Source organism: Nomascus leucogenys, chromosome 6 (genome assembly GCF_006542625.1).
Source record: "Nomascus leucogenys isolate Asia chromosome 6, Asia_NLE_v1, whole genome shotgun sequence".
NCBI classification, from domain to species: domain Eukaryota; kingdom Metazoa; phylum Chordata; class Mammalia; order Primates; family Hylobatidae; genus Nomascus; species Nomascus leucogenys.
This window is the reverse complement of record NC_044386.1, coordinates 12,919,648-12,944,191: the sequence shown is the minus strand read 5'-3', so window position 1 is coordinate 12,944,191 and position 24,544 is coordinate 12,919,648. Positions and strand designations below refer to the sequence as shown.

The following is a 24,544-nucleotide window of genomic DNA, read 5'->3' as shown; positions in this document are numbered from 1 at the left end:
AATGGTACATACTACTACACATTTTCACTTCTGCTGTGTTGGGCCAGGGGGATAACATGGTCCAACCTGCTCTCCTTGGGTTAAAACATCAAGGCTAAGAGACATTTCTTTGTGCAGCATTAGGGGAGACCCTCAAGTATAAAGAGGAGGTACAGTAACCGACAATCCTATTTTCTCCCACCTAGGAATTAAGAACAAAAGTAGAATCAAGTAGACAAGATCAAAACATCACCTTTATGCCTGATGGAAGTTATTTGGAAGACATAATTTAGTGTATTACTCCAGTTATTCCCCTCCCTTTCATACCCCCAAACACACACACACATTATTAGCTAGCGAATACTAAATCCCAGGATTATTATACTTCCTCATCCATCAGAGGCAGTGTTGGAAAGCTGTAGGTCTTTGTATTACCCTGACCCAGTTTATGGCACTGAGGTGCAGACCACAGGCATGTCTCCACAGAGAGGGAGGGAAGAGAGAGAAAGGCACTGGGCTATCCTTGCTCAAATCAACAATTTTTTCCCCCAAATTAATAATCAGGCACTCATTCCACCTCTGTGGGGAGGAGTAATGGTGGGAGAAGAGACTAGGGATATTTAGAGAAAATTCTTTCTTATGAAAACCAACCTTTGCCTCGTTTTAATCTTTTAGTGAAGAACGCCATCCAGGATTTTACATGCTGAAGGGAATGACTTGGCCCAGGCTCTGATTCAAGAATCCTCCCTTGTATCTTACGATTGGAACCTCTTATCAAGCATGTGAAATAAGACAGAGTTAAAACCCTGATTGATTTTGTTATTCTAATATTAGAAGTTAAATTATTTTGTTTTTTATTTACTTGATAGAATTTTGTAGTGATCAAATACAATTTGGGGGCCTAAGTAAAAATATTTTTTATTTGTTTAATGATTTATGGTTTTCAAAATGCATTTAAAATGATATTTTTCAATAGTCTCAAAGATCCTGTAAAGTAGCCAGAAGATTTTCCCATTTTGTAGATGAGGAAACTAAAGCTGAACAGCTCAGCTGCTTAGCTAACCTCTTGCAGTTTGAAGTAGAATAACTAGAACTCTCAGGGTAGTTTCACTATTATTCTGATATTTTCCATTCTTATCATTTAATAAATGACTGTGTGTAGATTTATGCATTGGACTGGCCAAAATTAAGTTTTTCCTCTTTTGTTTTTTAGGAATCTTATGCCTTGCTTAATAGATATGGACTTCTGATAGCAAGGGAAGAGATAGACAAAGTTGATACACTACACTATGCTTGGGAGAAGCTGCTGGCTCGTGCTGGCGAAGTCCAGAAAGAATTAGTCTCACTGCAGCCCAATTTCAAGAAAGAGCTTATTAGTGCTGTGGAGGTGTTCCTCCAAGATTGTCACCAGTTTTATCTGGACTATGATTTGGTATGTCTCTGGCTTTCTCTGTGTGTATTTTTGGGGATGAGTGAATAGAGCATGCAAAATGTAGTTGTCTAAAAATTATGGGTAAATTTCTATGAAACTTCCTAGGAATTCCCAGGGAATGGGAATTTTATTTTCATGAGAGAAAAACATTTTTTTTCACAATTCTTTCCCCTTAGAGTTTCTATTAGTCTGTTTTCACACTGCTATAAATAACTGCTCGAGACTGGGTAATTTAGAAAGGAAAGAGGTTTAATTGACTCACAGTTCAGCATGGCTTGGGAGGCCTCAGGAGACTTACAATCATGGTGGAAGGCAAAAGGGAAACAAGCCACCTTCTTCACAAGGCAACAGGAAGGAGAATGCTGAGTGAAGAGGGAAGAGCTCCTTATAAAACCATCGGATCTCATGAGAACTCACTACTGACAGAACAGCATGGGGAAAACTGCTCTCATGATTCAGTTACCTCCACCTAATCTCTCCCTTGAGACGTGGGGATTATGGAGATTATGGGGATTACAATTCAAGATGAGATTTGGGTGGGGACAGAAAGCCTAACCAAATCAGATTTCATACATAATAATTTCAACAGAAAATGATAAATTTAAAAGTGCTAATACTGTGTAATTTGGTCTGTCACTGAAGTTGTTTGGTAACATTCTAAATTTGCGTAGAAAAGTACTATTCACATGTAGTTATAATTGTCCTCCTTTCCACAGCGTTCCCTGGTGACACAAATAACAGAGCTCAGCAATTGCTGGGCGCTGTCCTTGGTGCTGACTACACAGTAGTGGATAAGACAGATCGAGCCTGCCCCCATGGAGTCCATATTTTAATTATCCATATAGGTTTAAGTACTGAATCTTCTAATGTAAATATGTTGTGTAATGAGACCCATCTCCAGGCAATTATAATGTGCTGGAGAAGGGAAATATATAGAGTTTAGGGTAAAATTTGTATCTATTAACTAGTAGCACAATAAATCACAAAATTAATAAAGTTAGAAGATTGGACCCATGTACCAACTCCATGGATGAAGAAGCACAGAAATCCACATATTTAAGATTTTCTAATGTTGGAAAATCTGATTGGAATGTTAAGATTATAGGCCACTTTACAAGTGGGTATTAGAATGATAAAAATCTATGAGTTGTATGATATTAGCATTTATCTCAAAAGCAGACTTTATATGTGCTTCTTATAGAACAGGCATTGACTCCTCTTTGCCTGTGTTACCTAAGAAATGATAATACATATTTTTAATCTTAAAAGTTTCTTGACTAAGGGAAGTTCTCGCATTAATTTAGCTTTTTTAGACTAGAAAAATATTTCTAAATGAATCACTTTGTGAGGCCCTTTTTTTCTGACAAATAAAAATGAAGTTTCCTATCATGCATGAAACCTAACTTTAATATTTAAATACTTTGAGTTCATGAAATTTATATGCAAACACTTCGTTCTGTTTTTCTTTTTTTACTTTTTGTTCAGAATGGTCCAATGGCTAGTGGCTTGAAGCCCCAGGAAGCCAGTGACAGGCTTATCATGTTTCAGGTAATCTTTTTAGTTTCTATGACTTTCTAAACAATGAAACTTTGTTGTGTTTTAAACACACATGTATTTTCTTCTTTGTAAGATAGAGAGCCCTATTGTGGAATATGGTATGTACTTGCATTAAAAATATGATTTCGTAGGATTACAATTAGAAGTAGTTTCTATGAATTAATTATGCCAACTTAGTATTCCTATTTACATGCGCCCGGAGATCATACATCTCTGGCTTGCTTGTTTGCCAGTATTATATTTTCATTTGCATGTTGATCATGTATAAATCATTTTGATGAGTTTTCACTTGTGTTTTTATTAGAATCAATTTGATAATATCTATCGGAAATACCTCACGTATACTGGAGGAGAGGAGCTTTTTGGCCTGCCAGCTACACAGTATCCTCAGCTTCTTGAAATAAAGAAGCAACTAAATCTTCTACAGAAAATATATACTCTGTACAACAGTGTCATAGAAACTGTAAATAGTTATTATGATATTCTTTGGTCAGAGGTGAATATTGAAAAAATTAACAGTGAACTCTTAGAATTCCAGAACAGGTAAGAAATTAAATGTTTAGCATGCCCTGCAATTGAACTTCAAATGCTTTCCTCTTTGATAGGCAGCCAAGTTCTCTTTTCACCCCAGCTATTGCAAAAGCACATCTTGCTGCATTTTTGTTGTCCATTGACATCACTCTTGTCAAATGCTATTTATTAATTACTCCTGTGTGTACACGAGACAAGCACATTCTATCTACCAGGATGAATCATGTTAGGGGCTTTTCTGCAGCTTGGTGGGAGCTGATTTTTATTTATATTACACTTATGAAGCATTTGAAGTTAATGTTAGATTATCATCTGGAACAAAAGCAGGGGCCCATGATTTTTCTGTATTGTCATAGCTGTTGAATTCAAAGAAAATGGAGAGCTGACTGGGTGCGGTGGCTCATGCCTATAATCCCAGCACTTTGGGAAGCTAAGGTGGGCAGATCACGAGGTCAGGAGATTGGACCATCCTGGCCAACATGGTGAAACCCCATCTCTATTAAAAATACAAAAATTAGCTGGGCATGGCGGCGCATACCTGTAATCCCAGCTACTCGGGAGGCTGAGGCAGGAGAATCGCTTGAACCCAGGAGGTGGATGTTGCAGTGAGCCGAGATCGCACCACTGCACTCCAGCCTGGAGACAGCGCTAGACTCTGTCTCAAAAAAAAAAAAAAAAAATGGAGAGCTACTTGTTGTATATTTCACTTGACAGCCTGATACACTATGCTATGCTTTGTGCTTAGTAAGTTCTCAGTACGTGTTTGTAGAATTGAATTAGCTTGAACAGCACCTCTACCCTCTAAAATAATGCCTCTAACTAGGTAATAGTTGTGAAGGGTTGGAAAAAATCTTTTCTAATGGGGAGGACAATTTTCTGTAATATAAAAGTCATCTGTATATTATATGAACAGATAGCCTGCAAGTCATGGGATTTTAAAATAGGATAAGTATTCAAAGAGACTGTTGTTAATAGAAATACTAGCAGACCGTCTTGGTCCAGTGATGTCTACCATCATATTTCAATGGCCTTTCATGTTGGTGTCCCTTCACAGATGTCGGAAGCTTCCCCGGGCCTTGAAGGACTGGCAGGCTTTTTTGGACCTGAAGAAGATCATTGATGATTTCAGCGAGTGTTGCCCGCTGCTGGAATACATGGCCAGTAAAGCCATGATGGAGCGGCACTGGGAAAGGATAACCACCCTCACCGGGCACAGCCTGGATGTGGGGAATGAAAGCTTTAAGTTAAGAAATGTCATGGAGGCACCTCTTCTGAAATACAAAGAGGAAATAGAGGTAGAGTATGATGTGATGGAAGATTGCAAGGTCTCATGGGATTTATTTGATAACATTTCTATATTATGGAATATTGGATCAGTAAACTACACTCAGACAATTGAAACTCTTCTCCTGGCATTCAGCCACTAGGTCCTTCAACAAATGCTTATTTGGCCTAAGATGGGACAGATTCTGCATCAGGGTATAACAATGCAGTCCTGCATTTACAGATTATTAAATAATTTTACAAATAAAGGCATAATTATAAGCTGTGGCAAATACCATTGAATAAAATGTATGTTGTTCTATGAAAGCCTATGATAGATGAGTTTGGCTCACCTGGGGGTGATAAAGCTAGGGAGGACTAGGATGCATGCATAGGACTGGCTGGGTGAAGGGAGTGTGGTTGTGTGATTGGGGTGAGGGGCCTGGAAAGTGCAAAGAAGGCCATTCCAGGCAGATGGTGCATTATGCATGGAGCATCTGAAGTGTGTTTGAGGAAGCAGAAGAAGGCCCAGGTCTGGGCTTTGGCTGAGGTGTGGAGGCAGGGCAGAGAGGAGACAGCAGAGGCCAGGGAGGCGGAGTGGGCCTACATGATGTTATCGAGCAATGGGCACCAGCTGGGAGATGTGTTTTCAGCAGGGGCTGACATGGTTAGGTTGACCGTTTGTAAGGATCACTCTGGTAGTGATCTTTGGAGAAGGAATTGAAGGAGGACAAGGGAAGAATGATGGAAAAACCAACTGAGAGTTTCTAAGAGTAGCTCAGGCAAGAAATGATGGCTTGTTAGATGAGAGGGGAAGCAGTAAAGCTGGAGAGGAGAGAAAGGATCAAGGGATATTTGAGGAGAATTTGGTGATGAAGGGAACATGGTAGAAGGAAGGGGAGGGCTAAAGATGAACTTTAGATTTCTTGCTGAGAGACCTAGATGAGTGAAGGTGCTGACCACAGAGACGGGGAACATGGGAAGGGGATCAGATTGGGTGACAAGGTGCAAAGATCATGGGCTTGATTAGGGACATGAGTCTGATATTTCACAGACTGTGTTTGGGGTTTCCTTGAAACATCTCAGCAGGGAAGTTCAGTAGGCAAATGGATGTGGGTCTTGCCTGGAGATATGAAAGTGATTGAATTCATGGGTGTAAATGAGCTCACCCAGAGGGGGAACAGTGTGGGAAGAAATGAGGGTAAAGGAAGGGCTTGACTAATGGTCTAGGAGAAGGGTGAGGCCACAGAGGAGACTGGGAAAGTGAACAGAGCCATGGGAGAATCAGGTTTCTGCTGCCTGTGTTCATTCACATGCTGCATTCATTTGACTTTAGAGGTAAATCAGAAATACATTGAATTTTGAATCAGTGATTAAAGTTTCAAAATTTAAAATGATTTGCATATATTTTCTGTCATCTTTCTTTTTAGGCAAGTTTACTGGGAAATTTTATAAATTAAAGTTCTGTTTTTCAGTCATATCTTTATCTCCATCTCTCTTCATGCATCAGTATCTGCATATACACATTCTGTTTATTATATTGCATTTTAGGTCTGGAAAAGTAAAAGTATATATATATGAAGCAAATAGTGAAGATGGGGTGTTGCATGTAGACTATTAAGGAAGGATGTGTGACTTTCATGCAATAATGAAAGCTTACCATTTTGATAGGACATCTGTATCAGTGCAGTGAAAGAGAGAGACATTGAGCAAAAGCTGAAGCAAGTGATTAATGAATGGGACAATAAAACATTCACCTTTGGCAGCTTTAAAACCCGTGGAGAGCTACTCTTGAGAGGAGACAGTACCTCGGAAATTATCGCCAACATGGAGGACAGCTTGATGTTGCTGGGATCCCTACTGAGCAACAGGTGGGAAAACCATCTATCTTTTCCCTTAGTTTTGAGAACCATAGTAGCAAACATTTCAAATTAATGAAAAATCCATTACAATAATAGCCTTCATATAGTCTACTCAATGTTGAAAATGCTTGTTTTAATTAAATTGATTAATTAATTTTTATATCCAAAACATATTTTTACTTAGGCACCCACTTATATATAAATAATCAAGAGATTATATTTCAATTATTCTTGTTTTCATTTTTGCCTCAGGCACATGTTACAGCATGTGTAACTCTGGTTTTATTTCATTATTCTCTATTTTCGGGATATGTCTGAGACCATCCACTGGACAAAATAATGCAACGTATAATTAGCCACTTGGATCTTGGGAACATTTCAGCTTTGCTGCTGACAAGCCTGACTGAACAGCTGACAGCTCTACAGGCTGTAGAATCCAGGAGCAACATTATTTTGAATTCCAGAATAATCATTTTACTCGAAAAACCTTTTTTGCCGGTATCTGTGGACTAGAAACTCTTAGTTGTTTACATACTTTATTTTTTATATTTGTACAAATTTATGGGGTATGTGTGAACTTGTTTTTTTTTTTTTTTTTTTTTTTTTTGAGGCAGAGTCTTGCTCTGTCACCCAGGCTGGAGCGCAATGGCGCAATCTCAGCTCACTGCAACCTCAGCCTCCCGGGTTCAAGTGATTCTGCCTCAGCTTCTTGAGTACTGGGATTACAGGCAACAGCCACCATGCCTGGCTAATTTTTGTATTTTTGGTAGAGACAGGGTTTCACCATGTTGGCCAGGCTGGTCTCAAACTCCTGGTCTCAGGTGATCTGCCCGCATTGGCCTCCCAAAGTGCTGGGGTTGCAGGCATGAGCCACCGTGCCCGTCCACGTGTGAACTTTTGTTACATGTGTATAAAGCGTAGTGGCCACCCCTCACGTTTTGGACATACAAACCATACAGTCATGAATTTACATTTCCTTGTTTCATTGCTTCCATTTGCTCTTTCTGAAATAATGTTTTTGTTCCCCAGAATCTTCTCAAATATATTGTCATTGTGCAGAATGTGGATACCACTGAGATATGAATTTGTTGTCCTATTGTAGCTTTAAAGTATCGCCCAATTCTCCATATAAATGTGTATCAATACTTTTAATGTTGGAAATACCGTGTACTTCATGCTATTTCAAAAAAATTTCTCTTAGTTTACTTGTTACACTAAAGTAATATGGGGAAGTTAGACCATTAGTAATCTTGATTATGGACTTCTCAGGATTTAGTGAGTTTTAATGAACTTGGTTGCTGTTCATACCAAACCAGAATAAAGGATAGATAGGCAATAATATACCCTAGGGAGATAGAAAAGACACACATATAAATTAAGTAAAAATTATCTGGTTGGGGTGGGGAAACTTTTCTTATCAATGGCATCTAATCTACAGATACAGTTATCGGGAGGAATATTTTTTCAATATATATTTGTTGAACCTTTACTATGTGTGTGATGTACTCTTCTAGGTGCTGTGGGTAGAACAACAAAGAAGGGAAAGATCTCTGTTTCTATGGACCTATATTTCTAGTGAAGAGCATACAAATATTCAGAAAGATGCGTGGAATATTAAAACAATTTGGTTAACAATTAAGAATAGGAAATTAAACTTTTATGCAATAATACGACTTCAAGTCCATATTATGTAGGGCTAGAGAGAACCATGAAGGGATAAGAAAGAGAAGAAGAAACGTAAAGATAGGCTGTACAATCATTTAGGATTAAGTTTGTCTGTAAATAACAGAAACACCACATACAAAATGGCTAATATAACACTGATGTTTATATTGCTCACACATCAAAGAATTCCTAACATAGATGGTTCAGTTTGGAATAGGGGCTTCACCACATCATCAGGGACCCAAGCTTGGTCTGGCTCACTCATCTGTCTTTCCCAGGTGTGACCTTATTCCCCATACTACCCATTATATCCAATGCCACTACTCACATTTCATGTAGAAGAGTGGTTCTCAATCTTTGCAACATACCAGATACACCGAAGGAACTTAAAAAAATCCCAATGCCAGGGCCACTTCCCAGACCCATTGAATCAGAGTCTCTGTAGGTAGGACCCAGGCGGGCCTCAGTAATTTTTAATGCTGAAGAGATGATTCCAGTGTTCAGCTATGAGATCATTCCAGTGTTCTGCTAAATTAAGCACTGTTGATGTGGAACTTAGTCTTCTGACTGCACATTACTGCAGAGAAGCTGGGAAATTCAGTAATTCAGCTGGGTAATTATGAGCCCACATGGAAAAGCAGAAGGAAAAAAGGACATTGGGAGGCCACCCACAGGCAGTCTGTCTCAAAGAGGAAAAGGGAAAGACAGATTAACTATGGAAGAGGCAGTAGTCTTGCACACATGTACATCAAACATGAGTGGGTTGGACACAGGTACGTGGGGAGTAAGAAAGAGAAAAGGGGAGGCTAAGGAGAGAGTCCAGGTGTTATCATATTTGAAGATTGAATTAATTGTCTGGTCTCCACTGTTGGTTCTATAAAGGCTCTATATTATATGAAAAACCAGAGACTCCATGAAATAGGCACAGAAGCTCAGTAGAGCAAATATTATTCTCGTAGCCATAGCAGCACTGAGGGTAATTATATTACCCTGGAAGCTTGGTGGAATCAAGTCTAATGCCTGATCTACTCCTTAGATTATAAATCTCCTACCCTTCTCTATGCTCTGGATCAAAAGGGAAAAAGCTAGACTAACAATGCACAATAAATGGGGATGAATTAATCACTTGGTTGCATCACTTTAAAAGCCAGCAACATAATTAAGGTTGTAAAGAAAGAGGTTAAAAATTAAGATTTTTAAAAACCTTTTTAATTTGAAACAACAGCACAACAAAAACAAAAACCAAATCCTAAACCTATTTCTTATTTTAGGTACAATATGCCATTCAAAGCCCAGATTCAAAAATGGGTGCAGTACCTTTCCAACTCAACAGACATCATCGAGAGCTGGATGACGGTGCAAAACCTGTGGATTTATTTAGAAGCCGTCTTTGTGGGAGGAGACATTGCCAAGCAGCTGCCCAAGGTTTTGTAATCTTCTTTATGATTTCATCAGATTTTTCAGAGAAAGATCTCAGAACGAATACCCCCTTAAATAATGCAATAATATTCCACTTCTATTGAACCCCCTTCCTTCAATCTTTTTGTTGTCACTGTTAATGCTGTTATTCTTCAAAGGGAGTGAGGAATTGTGGAAAGGAAAGGGGTGACAATCAGAGTAAGAATGCTGCAAAACTGTGGAGGTTTGATAGGAAATAGAGGGTTAAAAAAACAAAGAATAAGTGGTCACATAATTGGTGTGCTTCTTTGGATAATTTCAAGGTAGAATTTGGAACAGTGTAGAATTATGGTGCAGTTATCTTGACAATGGTAGGCTAATTTGTTCTTCTACTACTGACATTTTAAAGTAATGCATACTATGCAATGTACCCAATTATATCTGTACAGTAAAATTGAGGGGTGGAAATGTGCAGAAGAAATCTCCAAAACAAAAAGACCTTCTTTTCAAGATGTCAAGTATGTATTTATTATCAAATCGTAATCATCTTACTGGGTATATATGGAGTATATTTTGAGATATTTAAATGAACATCTTAACCAAGTCTCAAGGATTCTTATTCAATTACCTTAAGCCATGTGCAAGATTATAACATTTTAACAATATATTTGAGTTTTAGAAGCATGATTATTTTAAATGTTTTCATCACATAGGTTTCTGAACTTCTTCTTTGGTTAGTTTTCAGTTTAATTACAGATGACAGATCAAATCAGATTGCAGACCATTTATTTTGGAGGCAATAGTAAAATGTATTCACTCACTAAAATTTTACTTTATTTTTGATTTGTATTTGTGCATGTTTTTTCATCTTCTTTTTTAAAGGTTTTAAGTAGGAGATTTGGATTTTTTAAAAAAAATTATACTTTAAGTTCTGAGATACATGTGCAGAATGTGCAGGTTTGTTACATAGGTATACATGCTGCCTGCTCCTTCCTCTGGAAGCTTTGTCCGAGAGGGGCACCTGCCAGATGCCAGCCGAAGCTCTACTGTGTGAGGTGTCTGTTGGCCCCTGCTGGGAAGTGTCTGCCTGTCAGGAAGCAGGGGGTCAGGGTCCCACTTGAGGAGGCAGCCTGTCCCTTAGCAGAGCTCGAGCCGTGTGCTGGGAGATCCACTGCTCTCTTCAGAGCTGGCAGGCAGGAATGTTTAAGTCTTCTGAAGCTGCACCCCACAGCTGCCCCTTCCCCAGGTGCTGTGTCCCAGGGAGATGAGAGTTTTATCTATAAGCCTTGACTGAGGCTGTTGCCTTTTTTTCAGATGCCCTGCACAGAGAGGAGGAATCTAGAGAGGGAGTCTGGCTACAGCAGCTTTCTGGTGCTGCAGTGGGCTCTGCCTAGTCTGAACTTCTTTGCGGCTTTGTTTACACTGTGAGGGAAAAACCGCCTACTCAAGCCTCAGTAATGGTGGACCCCCCTCCTCCCACCAAGCTTAAGCATTCCAGGTCGACTTCAGACTGCTGTGCTGCCAGTGAGAATTTCAAGCCAGTGGATCTTAGCTTGCTGGGTTCCATGGGGATGGGATCCACTGAGCAAGACCACTTGGCTACCTGGCTTCAGCCCCCTTTCCAGGGGAGTGAATGGTTCTGCCTCAGTGGCGTTCCAGGTGCCACTAGGGTACAAAAAAAAAAAAAAACTGGCTGGGCGTGGTGGTTCACGCCTGTAATCCCAGCACTTTGGGAGGCCGAGGTGGGCAGATTACCTGAGGTTGGGAGTTTGAGACCAGCCTGACCAACATGGAGAAACCCCGTCTCTACTAAAAATATAAAATTAGCTGGGCGTGGTGGCGCATGCCTGTAATCCCAGTTTCTCGGGAGGCTGAGGCAGGAGAATTGCTTGAACCTGGGAGATGGAGGTTGCAGTGAGCTGAGATCACACCGTTGCACTCCAGCCTGGGCAAAAAGAGCGAAACTCCATCAAAAAAACCAACCAAACAAACAAACAAAAAAACTGCAGCTAGCTCATTGTCTACCCAAATGGCCACCCAATTTTGTGCTTGAAACCCAGGGCCCTTGTGGAGTAGGCACCTGAGGGAATCTCCTGGTCTGCAGGTTGTGAAGGCCATGGGGAAAGCGTAGTATCTGGGCCGGATAGCAGTGTCCCTCACAGCATGGTACCTCATGGCTTCCCTTGGCTGCAGGGAGAGTTCCCCAAACCCTTTCACTTCTCAGGTGAGGCAACACCCCACCCTGCTTCTGCTTGTCCTCTGTGGGCTGCACCCACTGTCTAACCAGTCCCAATGAGATGAGCCAGGTACCTCAGTTGGAAATGCAGAAATAATCTGTCTTCTTCGTTGATCTTGCTAGGAGCTGCAGAGTGGAACTATTCCTATTCGGCCATCTTGCCCAGGATTCCCATATTTTTCTTTTTAATGGATGAAGAAGAATCTAAAATTGGACTTGGAAATTTTCATGTAGAATATTTAAGGTGCTAGGTGTAGTTTCTTCCTTTCATATTTGATAGTATGTACTCATTGGTAACATACAGAAAGCTTTAAAGAAGAAAATGAAATTTTGGGGCCGGGTGCGGTGGCTCATGCTTATAATCCCAGCACTTTGGGAGGCTGAGGTGGGAAGACTGCTTGAGCCCAGGAGTTCAAGACCAGCCTGGGCAACATAATGAAACCCCGTTTCTACAAAAAATAAAAAAAATTTAGCTAGGCATAGTGGCACATGCCTGTAGTCCCAGATACTGGAGAGGCTGAGGTAGGAGAATCACTTGAGCCCAGGAAATCAAGGCTGCAGTGGACTGTGACTGAGCACCTGCACTCCAGCCTGGACAACAGAGTGAGACCCTGTCTTAAAAAAAGAAGAAAATTTATGTGATTCCTGACCTCTCAAGATAATCTGTGCATTTTCCATTAAATTTTTTTACAATATTCCAGCTATACTGGAATTAATTTTGTATCTTTATTTTTAAATATTTTTTCTACATAAACAATCCAGTGCTCAATGGAGAAAATATAAAAATAGGAAATGTACTTCATTTAGAGATAACCTGTGAAAAGAAATGTGTGTCCTTTCTTTTCATATTTTCTTGACTTGTATTGTTACTTCTGTATTGATTTCTTGTTGTAACTTAACATAATGGGAGTAGCAAGGTTGAGCTAAGGATGCTTCCCTAATACAGGGGATGATATGGCACAGAAAGCCCAGTAAGAACTTCAATAAAGTGTGTGTGACATTAGGTATATGTTGCTTGGATATCTGGACCGGTTAAAACTCTAGCCTCAGCTGGAGGAATGTGAGATACTCCGTCTTTGAGATCACAGATGTGTCCAAATCTAAGTGTGCTTTGTTACCTTGTTCTCATAGGAAGCCAAGCGCTTTTCTAACATAGATAAATCTTGGGTGAAGATCATGACTCGGGCACATGAAGTGCCCAGTGTAGTCCAGTGCTGTGTTGGAGATGAGACCCTGGGGCAGCTGTTACCGCACTTGCTGGACCAGTTGGAAATATGCCAGAAATCCCTTACTGGGTAAGTTCACTGGCTCTTTGAAAGCTCTCAGTATCCTTGAGACAAAAGGATACAGGGAGACTAGATAGCATTAGCCAATTTGTTTTCTTTTGCTAAGGCTGAATTTATATATAAAGCTGTTGCACAGATGAAACTGATATTTTGAAGCCTTATATTCGCATCAAAGACTTGCTAGATTTGTCCTGATGTTGGACTCATAGGACTTAAGGTTGCTTCCATCACTGGGATAAGACTGTATAAACATTCTCATACAGTCCCTGCTTTAAAAAATTAATACACCTATTTTCTGACATTCTTCTTGAATAAACATTTATAGAACCAACCTATTTATTATACTTATTATATGAAACAGTGTTTAGTATATACATGTAGTCAGGATTATATTAAAAAGTGTCTAATATAATATCTATCTACACATACATTTATGTGTATGGAGGCATTGTGAATTCCAAGAGTCAAAGTTTTTTTGTTTGTTTTTTTTTCCTTTGGTTAATCACAATAAAATAATGTAAGTAGAAATATGTTACAGAGTAATATGCTGAGTGTACATTGACACTTAAGGAAGTTAAACTCAAGTGCCTGAGCATTTAACTTAAATAATGATGTCTCCTTGGCCCACTCTGGGAGACAGTTGATCTTTCCCCATGAATACATCCTGATGGCCTCATGACCTGTAATAGGGTCCTGTGAATAACCAGCTTGTCCTGTGCACTGCGGGACTCAGGTCATCTAAGCCAGGCTGCCCTCATAGACACATTTGATGGCTAAAATACTGGGCTTCAAATGGTGCTTTGGCAGGATCTCGATGAAATAAAGAGAGGAGTTTATTAAAATTGAACAAAAATGTGACTATGCTAAAAATGGAAAAAAGACCTGTAAGAGGGTACTTGTAAGCAATATGGATTACTTATTTATTCTTGGCTAACCAAAAAAAAGTTTGAGACGGCTGCTGAAAAATAACAATGCAATGAGAAAGTTAAGGTCAAAGAAAAAAAGGGTTAATAAGCTCAGAGGGTAAAATTGGTGTAGAGAAAAACTACAAATGGACCTTTGATTTAGAGAGCAAAGATCCTTCCTAGGGCCCAAGGTAAAGGGTGGCATATGATAGGTTCATAGGATTCATAGAATAAAAGTTACTCAGGGAAACATTATGTTTTGTTGTCCTCAAATTGATAATTTGGAGGAATTTCTGTTGTGTATCCTATTAAAAGGGAACCCAGAGCAGAATCTCCATCTGCTTTCTTATCACAGTGTGAGTCAAACATGAGCCTCTCTAATGGAATGGCTTCATCCAGGGAACTAAGGGAATGGAATCACTGCATACACTTCAGTGACTCCTCCATGAATATCACTTTCATATCCATGTTGGTGGAAGGTATTGGGCAGCATAAAACGTGAGAGAGGTAAACCCTGACAAGAACGCAGAGGACAGGCAGTCTGCCCTGCTGGTTAAGGACAAATGCATAGGCTTCAGCATACAGCTGGGGAGATGTGGAAGTTGGTGGACTTTTAGGAAAGTTGAAGAGACTAAAAACCATGCGTACATGGATGTCCACCCCACTACCTTGAAGCTAGAGGTAGGGCCAAGATTTTCTGTAGCAAATATTTGCAAGTTTACTCTAATTTAGGTGATGGGTGTTTCGAAGGCCTGTGCTATAGAGCAGGGGTCCCCAAACCTCGGCACCAGTCCGTGGCCTGTTAGGAACAGGGCTGCACAGCAGAAGGTGAGTAGCAGGTGAGTGAGCGAAGGTTCATCTGTATTTACAGCTGCTCCTCATCACTCGCAGTATCACCTGAGCTCTGCCTCCTGTGAGATCAGCAGCAACATTAGAGTCTCATAGTAGTGCAAACCCTATTGTGAACTGCGCATGCACCCTATTCTGAACTGTGCATATGAGGGATCTAGGTTGCGTACTCCTTGTGAGAATCTAATGCCTGATGATTGGTCACTGTTTCCCATCATCTCCAGATGGGACCATTTAGTTGCAGGAAAACAAGCTGAGGGCTCTCACTGATGCTACATTATGGTGAGTTGTATAATTATTTCATTATGTAATAATAATAAAAATGTAAGTGCACAATAATAATAGAAGTGAAGTACACAGTAATATAATGCACTTGGTTCATCCCGAAACTACCCCCACCCCTGGTCTGTGGAAAAATTGAAAAATGGTCTTCCATGAAATTGGTCCCTGGTGGCAAAAAGTTGAGGTCTGCTGCCATAGAGTATCACCATAAACCTAAGGAGGCTTTTGAAACACCTTGGCCGTAGCCAACACCAATGTCAGTAAAGCACCCTTTAAATGTTTACTTTAAAGCAAAACCATTTGCAAATAATTCTTCTAACATAAAGATTTAGAAAAATGGAGTCTTAGGGATTAATGAGTTGATCTCCCGTATAAAATTGTTAGATCAAGTCAAGTAACTGTTGAAGCATAAAAAAGATTGTTTTCTAATGATTGATGCTGTGCCATTCCATTTAGCCTAATAATTATTTGGCATGACCAAATGTGGTTCAGGCACCACTGAGGGTTCTTGGATATAGACCCAGCATGAGTGCTCTGTGCCTAACACCAGGATCAGGTCAGAGAGAACAAGAAAAGGGTTTCTGAAAGTTTCCCTGCTCTGGGGGTTCTTCAACATGGAAGGACTGAGGGGCAGGGACCACTAAGACATCATGAAGGTTCAGTTACCACTGAAACACTTGCCCAGGAACTGGCTACTGGACTACCTACAGCTGAGTTTATCACTTTTCTCTCCCTTCCTCATCTTCCACACACCACCACAGACAGACAGACAGACAGGCACACACACATGCACAATCCCCCCTCTATTTTTTTTTTCCTCTCTCCTTTTATTTTTTGAGATGAGTTCTCACTCTTTTGCCCAGGCTGGAGTGCAGTGGTGCAATCTCGGCCCACTGCAGCCTCCGGCTCCCAGGTTCAAGTAATTCTCCCACCTTAGCCTCTTGAGTAGCTGGGAATACAAGGGCGCGCCACCATGCCCAGCTCTTTTTTTGGCATTTTTTTTTAGTAGAGATGAGGTTTCACTGTGTTGGCCAGGCTGGTCTCAAACTCCTGACCTCAGGTCATCCACCCACCTCGGCCTCTCAAAGTGCTTACAGGTGCGAGTCACTGTGCCTGGCCTATTTTTCTCTTTTTTTATTCTTTCTTTTTACTATGGACATATTCTATTCTGTCACCCAACATTTTGGCATTATTTTATTACCCTGCAGAGAAAATGTCTACTCTAAAATTGTTCACACTTTTTTTTGTAACTGAGCTTTCCCTGTCTTTTGATTTTGTTACCAAGGAGAGGTTATAAGCAATATATGTAAGCTTTGTATAAACATTTGAGAATTCATATTTATACAAAAACAACACCCTCCCAAGCTGTCAAGGATCAGCGTGGACCGGAAGGGTCTTCACACAGATCAGATCATAATTTGAGTTGGGGTAATCGGACTGTGTCGTGAAGATAAGGTGTCTTCTCTATACCGTCACAGGGGTTTGGCTATCACACACCACAGCCTCCTTCCATACTGGTCTAACGGGATAGAAAATGTGACCCGATGCCTCACCAGAATCAGACCAGGCTACAGTGAGGAGGATAACAAATACATCAAAGTTATTCATATAAGGATTGGGATATTTGAAATAACAGAATTAGTAGTTTTAAACTGAGAAAAGTTTAGTTTTTTTTAGCTAAAACAAAAGTAAACGTCACAAACATTTAAGTGAGGCTTTAAGAAAGTGAGGGGGGAGAGAAGAAAACAGACTCTCCAGGCTGTCTCTGCTTTTATCCTGCCTCTTATTTGAGGCCAGGCTTTGTGCCTTTTCACATGTCCAAAGTGAACAAGTCCCATCGCTGCAAGAGCTTGTTTTACTGAGGATCCTGTGAGAGCTGGAGAGGATGATTTCAACCCACGTGCCCAGGCTTATCCATGATCATCCCTGTAGCCATGTCCATTTCTTTCCCAAATTTCTTACTTAGCATGACCCTCTCTTTGTATCTCCTTCTTTTCTTTACCTTTTTCTCAATGAGTGCCCTCCTTTGTCTTGAGGAATGTAGCTCAGATTTGTCCTCAGCCTGACATCCCACTCAGCAAAACGAGTCCAGCAGTTGACAAATCGTGAATTGTCCAGCACTCCTCACGCATGCCCTGGGAGGCTGCCACCAGGCTCCAGTTTCTGATCCAAGTAATCCTCTAGTAAAGACTTGATTTTTCCTAGAAAGTGAATTCTGCTGCTATGAAATAAAAATGTTTCCTTATAATTTTACACAGGAAATAAAGAAATAATACAATGTTCACAAAGAAGTGAACAACAAACACTGGGGTCTGCTTGAGGGTGGAGGTGGCAGGAGGGTGAGGATTGGAACACTACTTATCAGGTACTATGCTTATTACCTGGGTGATGAAATAATCTGTACACCAACCTCCCGACATGCGGTTTACCTATATAACAAACCTGCACATGTACCCCTGAACCTAAAATAAAAGTTGGGGCCAGGTGTGGTGGCTCATGTCTGTAATCTCAGCACTTTGGGAGGTTGAGGCAGGTGGATCATTTGAGGTCACGAGTTAGAGACCAGCCTGGCTAACATGGTGAAACCCCATCTCTACTAAAAAAAAAAAAAAAAAAAAAAATTAGCTGGGCGTGGTGGCACAGGCCTGTAGTTCCAGCCACTTCAGAGGCTGAAGCAGGAGAAACACTTGAACCTGGGAAGTGGAGGTTGCAGTGAGCCAAGGTCATGCCACTGCACTCCAGCCTGGGTGATAGACTGAGACTCTGTCTAAAAAAAAAGGTCGAAAAAGGCTAAAATGAATAATAATACAAATGATAAGGGAAGAGCAAAAATTAAAAAAAGTACAATTAAAATCATCATAATTATAACAAAATATGCTAGAAAATGAAGATACAGAGCTATAATTAAGAAAACAACAGAATACACATATCCATAACATCAGGAATGACCATAACAGAAAGCAAATATAGAAATAAAAGCTCGGCTGAAAGCAGGTCAGCGATGGGGAACATTCAGTGGATTTTGGAAACTCCTGGAGGCAGAGACGAGTGCCACAGCTTTTCCCTGGAGCTCGTCATAGCTGGGTTTTGCTTCTGCTGGGATGACGAATTCATTGGATTCTCTTTTAAGTCACAATTTCAAGTATTGTAGGGAGCCTTTAGATGACATCGTGCTGGGCTTGGAAACCCAAACCCAAAACCAAAACCTGCCTGGCTGTGTTTTTATCTTACTCTCTACATAGAATATACAAGATTTTCCAGACTGTGCAAAAGGTGTACATTATACTTGTGAAAAATGAGGGAATTCTGCCACCAATTTTGGGAAAAAATTATTTCTCCGTCAGAATGTGGAATGTTATTTGAAAACATTCTTAAAAAATTGAAAAATTAAAAACAGTGAGAAGTCACGTAGGAAAATCAGATTGTCACAAGTCACACAATCTTCTCCCCTTTTCCCATCCAGGTTAATTTATTCCTTGAACGACCAGCTTTGCGTGGTTATAAAGGTTTATGTTTTTCCTCTCCTCGTAGGTACTTGGAGAAAAAACGACTGTGCTTTCCTCGGTTTTTCTTCGTCTCAGATCCTGCTCTTCTAGAGATTCTGGGGCAGGCGTCAGACTCCCACACTATACAGGCCCATTTGCTGAACGTGTTTGACAACATTAAATCTGTCAAGTTCCACGAAAAGGTTCGCCTAATTCTAATGGCAGGCCAACAATCACCGTACCTTAGAACCTCAACTATCTTTAAGTAGCTCTTTGAAAATGAGTTTATAACAAGGGTTGCTTCCCTGTTCATTAGCTCTTGGCCAGTGACTAAAAACAAATCTTGGGGCCCAATTTACCTTCAGAACTGTGTAATTTCTTACTATCCAAAGTGTAGATTCAAATTACAAAAATACTAGTTTAGGATTAAGAATGCATTTATGTAGCATTCATGATTTTACGCACCAAGTTAACTAGTCAGAAATCCAATAAGATGAAAAACCAACTGTTCATAAAATAATGTCTTAACTAAACGGAATTGCCCTCATGATTTAATTGTTTTAATCTGGTTTCGACATACTTTATTCAAACTTTTTTTTTTTTTTTTTAACACTTCCATGTGTATAGAATCAGGAAGCTGCATGAGACTCACGATAGGTCATTTAACTTGACGGAGACTACACTTGCACAGCTGCCGAAATCTATTGTCTAATCCATCCCTCCACCCAAATTCCCTAGGAAAGTGACTCTTCTTGTTAGATATTGTATTCAGTTTCCCTCTGGTGCTTCATACAAACCCCTAGTGACATTCATTTCTTCATCCTAGCATGCAGTGTTACATTTATTGAGCAACTACCATGTTCCAGATGTCATGCTTAACAATGGGAATACACTAACCTTCCCTGAACTTGTGCTCTGGTGGAGGAGACAGGGAAGTAAACAAGTAGCCTTCAGAGTCCAGTTAGGGAGTGTTAGAGCTATTCCATTAGAAGCAATTAAAAGCCACTTGTTAAGGTCAAACTCCTTGCTATCTGAGAGACATGATGCTGGCCTGGGGTTCCCAGGAAGAGTATAACGTGATCAACACTGAAGTCAGTTTTATGTACTATAACACTCAAGAGAAATTGGACAATTAAATTGCTGATAATTTTGGACTTGAATTATTATTGTGCTTCATTAAGCACAAAGAGCATGAGAATGCCCATGAGGGAGCCCTAACCTGGGTGTATGGGGGTGTCGGGGAAGTCTTTCTGCAGAATATAAATTTGCACTGATGTTTTGAAGGTAAGCGGAATATAACCTTGCAGGTGAAGAAGGGAAGTATGGTCAGGTCAGAAGAAGAGCATGTGCAAGGGAGGTGTGGGCGCCCGGAAGTGTGGGAAGCCCAGGATGTCAGCAGCGTGGATGTGTGAGGGAGTGTATTAGTTTCCTAGGGCTGCTGTGGCTTAAAAACAACAGAAATTTATTCTCTCAAAGTTCTGGAGGCTAGAGGTGACTGCGTCTTAAATTGATCACATCTGCAAAGACGCTATTCCCAAATAATGTCACATTCACAGGTATCAGGGCTTAGGACTTCAGTATATCTTTTTGAGAGACACAATTCAACCCACAACAGGGAGCCATGAGCAAAGAGAGAAGGGGGATGGGCAAGATTCCAAAGGCCAGGTGCATCACATTACAGAATTCAGCTTCATCCCGAACATGATAAAAAGCCACGGGAGGTGTTTAAGCAGGGCAGTGACCTGATTTGTGTTTCAGAAACATTCTCTGGTGCAGTATAGGAGGCGGAATGAAAGGGGGCAAGGAAATCAATGTAAGAAGCCATTGCAAAATCAGGATAAAAAAGGCTGAACAGCTGTAACAAGGCTTTGTTAGAGGGGACAGAGAGGAAGGAAAACAGGATGGATTTTAATGGTTCAAAAATCAATGTTTCTTGTTGTTTTATTGAATGTGTGGGTTGAAAGAAGGGACTAAATTCATCAGAAAATTCTTCCTGATGTTTCGCTTAAATCCTCTGCCACAGCACTAGGACATCATGGTCCAAGAGCAAAGCTTCTCACTGTCTCAAGTTGTATGGAAGATAATTTAAGTATCTTTCGGCATCTTATTGACTGTGTAGCTCCCTTTTGTTAATTAAATGCCCACAGGCTTTTAGCCTTTATTCTTAGCAGTTGTTTCTTAAGATCACATTGCTTTTGGTTTTTGTTGCTCCTTCCGTAAGGTTTCTACAATCAGGGGCAGATTTTGGTTGTGTGGGTGCTGAATCCTGTAAAATTGGAAGTACAAATTCATATTCAGGGCCTTGGAAAGGGTCTGTGTAAGTGAGGGGCCCTGAAACTGAAGCCTCATTAGCTTTTTGGTAGATCACTTCTGTCTACAGCTGAGGAGGACTTAGTACAGCACCTTAGGTTTTAGAAGCCTCATTTCATTTGGGAAACTTTAGAGATTTTAAAAATCATCATATTTGTATTAAATATTTCTTTTAAAAATAAGTTTCCCCCCTTACAGTATGGTTTATTTGGAATTGATTTCTTTCTTTCTTTCTTTTTTTTTTTTTTTTTTTTGAGACGGAGTCTCACTCTTGTTGCCCAGCCTGGAGTGCAATGGCATGATCTCGGCTCATGCAACCTTGGCCTCCTGGGTTCAAGCGATTCTCCTGCCTCAGCCTCTCAATTAGCTAGGATTACAGGTGCCCACCACCATGCCCAGCTAATTTTTGTATTTTTAGTAGAGACAGGGTTTCACCATGTTGCCCAGGCTGGTCTTGAACTCCAGACCTCAGGTGATCCACCTGGCGCGGCCTTCCAAAGTGCTGGGATTACAGGCGTGAGCCACTGTGCCCGACCTGGAATTGATTTTGTATTGCCTTTTAGATTTCATGGCTTTTTTTTTTTTATTGTTTTGAAGTTTATATTTGGCTTTTACAGTATTTTATAATCTGTAGCTTTACTTTCTATGGGAAGGACAGGTCAATAATTAGTTTTTACTTTTTATATGACTATAGCTTTTTTTTTTTTGGTTTCTAACATAGATCTATGATCGAATTCTGTCAATTTCCTCTCAAGAGGGTGAGACGATTGAATTGGATAAACCTGTCATGGCAGAGGGCAATGTGGAAGTTTGGCTTAATTCTCTTTTGGAAGAATCTCAGTCCTCATTGCATCTTGTGATTCGCCAGGCAGCCGCAAATATTCAAGAAACAGGTTTCCAACTAACTGAATTTCTTTCTTCCTTCCCTGCTCAGGTCAGTGTATTGAAATTGGAAAGTATGTTTTGTAAAATAGTCATTTTAAATCTCAGACATTACCTATTGTAAGCTTCACAAATGGCTATAATTTAACTCTAGACCAGTATTAAGATTAAATATACTTAACCTTTAAGATTTTAACTACAGATTATATGGTCATATATCTATAGACTTAAATGTAAATTTGGGTTATAGATATATTTGATATATTGTCTTTAATTTAAACCAGTTTTTTCCCTAATCAATCTTTTGATGTAACAATGTACAAGTCATGAAAATGTACTGATTGAACACTTTACTAGAAAAAGAAAAATAGATTCAGCATTCAAATACAGGAAACAATATTTTCTTAGTTACTGTGACTAATAAAAATTTGGTGAGCATCTACTGTGTCTCGACATTATGCTAGTTTGGGTAAAGCAAGTTTCAGACGTTCTTTGCCTGCAAGCAGCTTAAAATCTAGGGAGAAATGTGACTTCAACATAAATGACTTAAAATGATAAGAAGTAGAATTTCCCATAGGTTATGAAAAAAGGTATCAAAGTTGATGTAATCATGGCTTTACACTTGCGTAACAATCACAGCTATTGATCACATTGTATTTCTACTTAAATACATAAATATGCCATGCAAATTCATAAAGCCTTTTTTATTTCCATTAAGGTTGGATTATTAGGAATTCAGATGATATGGACACGGGATTCAGAAGAAGCCCTTAGAAATGCCAAGTTTGATAAAAAAATCATGCAGAAAACTAATCAGGCTTTCCTGGAGCTACTCAATACACTGATAGATGTCACCACGAGGGATCTGAGTTCCACGGAACGAGTGAAATATGAGACTCTGATTACTATTCATGTGCACCAAAGGGATATCTTTGATGACCTGGTAAATTCTTTATAAATGCTGTGGCATGTAGAGAAAAACAAATTCTGCGTTTACCCAGTAGAACTAGTTTGATTGAATTCAAGGAAAAGATTAAATTCTGGCAAAGAATCATGTTCGTAATCAGAGCTTGTTATCAGCTTTCTTTTCAGTCTTAACTGAATGTAAGTCATATTCTGATGATCTATGCTAAGATGTTATTGAGGCAATTAGACTTTATTAAAAAATGTTTTAACGTGATGATTTTTAATGTTAAAATTGTCATGTAGCATCTGAAAAGCCTTCATACATCTTTTTCGCTTTTTACCTATTAATTGAAGATCACTAGTTTCTTGCTACGAAAATTATTAGTAATATTGCTTAGTAGAGCTGTTTAGGACTTCCCTTAAGGCTTTTGAAAAATCACAGTCTTAACAAGTTTTGCTACATTTTATGTCATTGATTGCAAATGGCCTTTCCTAATAGAGCTTCTGACATTCAGGTGTCACACATTTTTGCTTTTAAAGAGAGAACAAGGTGGGAAAAGAGAGTTGTGTAGCTATAGAAAATGGGAAATAAAAAGAAGTGAAATTTGTCCTCTACTATAAAATACATTAGATAAGAGGCAAAAAGCTCTTATTTTCATAATAATTTTCTGGATTTGTCTCACCCCATTATGTAAAAAAGATTATGAAAGATTGGCCCTGATATAATGGAAGTAAAGGCACCACATCGAAGCTATTGTGTGCTAATCTCCTGTCTTAATAGTTAAGCACACTACTTGCCTTTCCGAGAAATAAAGGCTCAGGCTAATTTTAGATTTCTTATTTGTCAAAGAAAATGGTGAAAGTGGCTAAAATTTTGGTTAAAAAATCTGGACAAAAGCATTGCCAGGCAATGACCTGTCATTTAAATGTTAGAAATTTTGGCCCAATGTAATTCTTGGGAAAAATAATTAGTGGATTAAAAAACCCCAATAGTGTACTTTATTATAGTCTTAAGAGATGTCTTTTTCCTAATGAGATTGTTTAGTTCTGTCTTTATGTGCCAAAACATGCTTTTCATAGATTATATTTCATGGTGGGGACTATGGCATTAGGCATGTAAGGGTGAAATTTAAGAAATGAATATCTTATTATTAAAATAGGTAAAGCCACTTAAATTGGAGGGGCATAATTAGGGGTTTCTCTTGAGTTTTCTTATTCCCATATCTTCTAAAGTTTCTTTTTTACTGATCAATAAATGAATGGGTTGGCTGGTGATATAGTTGACACCTCTGAAATAGTTCGGTTGTCTGTGAGTTTCATTTATTTTACTTTATGATCTACATGAATGCTAATAATGTGTATATTTAATGAGTGATTCTCATCGCAGCTCTAACATATACCTTTTGAATTTCAGTGTCATATGCATATCAAGAGTCCCATGGACTTTGAGTGGCTGAAACAGTGCAGATTTTACTTTAACGAAGATTCTGACAAGATGATGATTCACATCACAGATGTGGCGTTCATATACCAGAATGAATTTTTAGGCTGCACTGACAGGCTTGTCATAACTCCACTTACAGACAGGTGATGGAACCCTTCTCCCCATCCCCCACCATTTTTATGCTGTCAAGTTGCTCAGGGGATTTTTGCTTAAAGTCTCTTAGGGTTTATAGGCTCTTCTATACTAAAACCTTTGAAATTTAGTATGTTTAG

The 24,544-nt window shown here is 39.5% G+C and overlaps 1 protein-coding gene across 1 annotated transcript in view; it reads left to right on the top strand.

Moving 5' to 3' along the window:
* DNAH5 (dynein axonemal heavy chain 5) overlaps positions 1-24,544 on the top strand; it is a 234,597-nt gene that overhangs the window by 61,153 nt on the left and 148,900 nt on the right. The window contains exons 25-35 of the mRNA XM_030815104.1: positions 1,193-1,411; positions 2,897-2,959; positions 3,273-3,511; positions 4,554-4,794; positions 6,434-6,633; positions 9,561-9,714; positions 13,055-13,218; positions 18,777-18,933; positions 21,762-21,974; positions 22,641-22,865; positions 24,243-24,415. Coding sequence (XP_030670964.1) covers positions 1,193-1,411; positions 2,897-2,959; positions 3,273-3,511; positions 4,554-4,794; positions 6,434-6,633; positions 9,561-9,714; positions 13,055-13,218; positions 18,777-18,933; positions 21,762-21,974; positions 22,641-22,865; positions 24,243-24,415 — 2,048 coding nt within the window. The remainder of the gene's footprint in view (positions 1-1,192; positions 1,412-2,896; positions 2,960-3,272; positions 3,512-4,553; positions 4,795-6,433; positions 6,634-9,560; positions 9,715-13,054; positions 13,219-18,776; positions 18,934-21,761; positions 21,975-22,640; positions 22,866-24,242; positions 24,416-24,544) is intronic.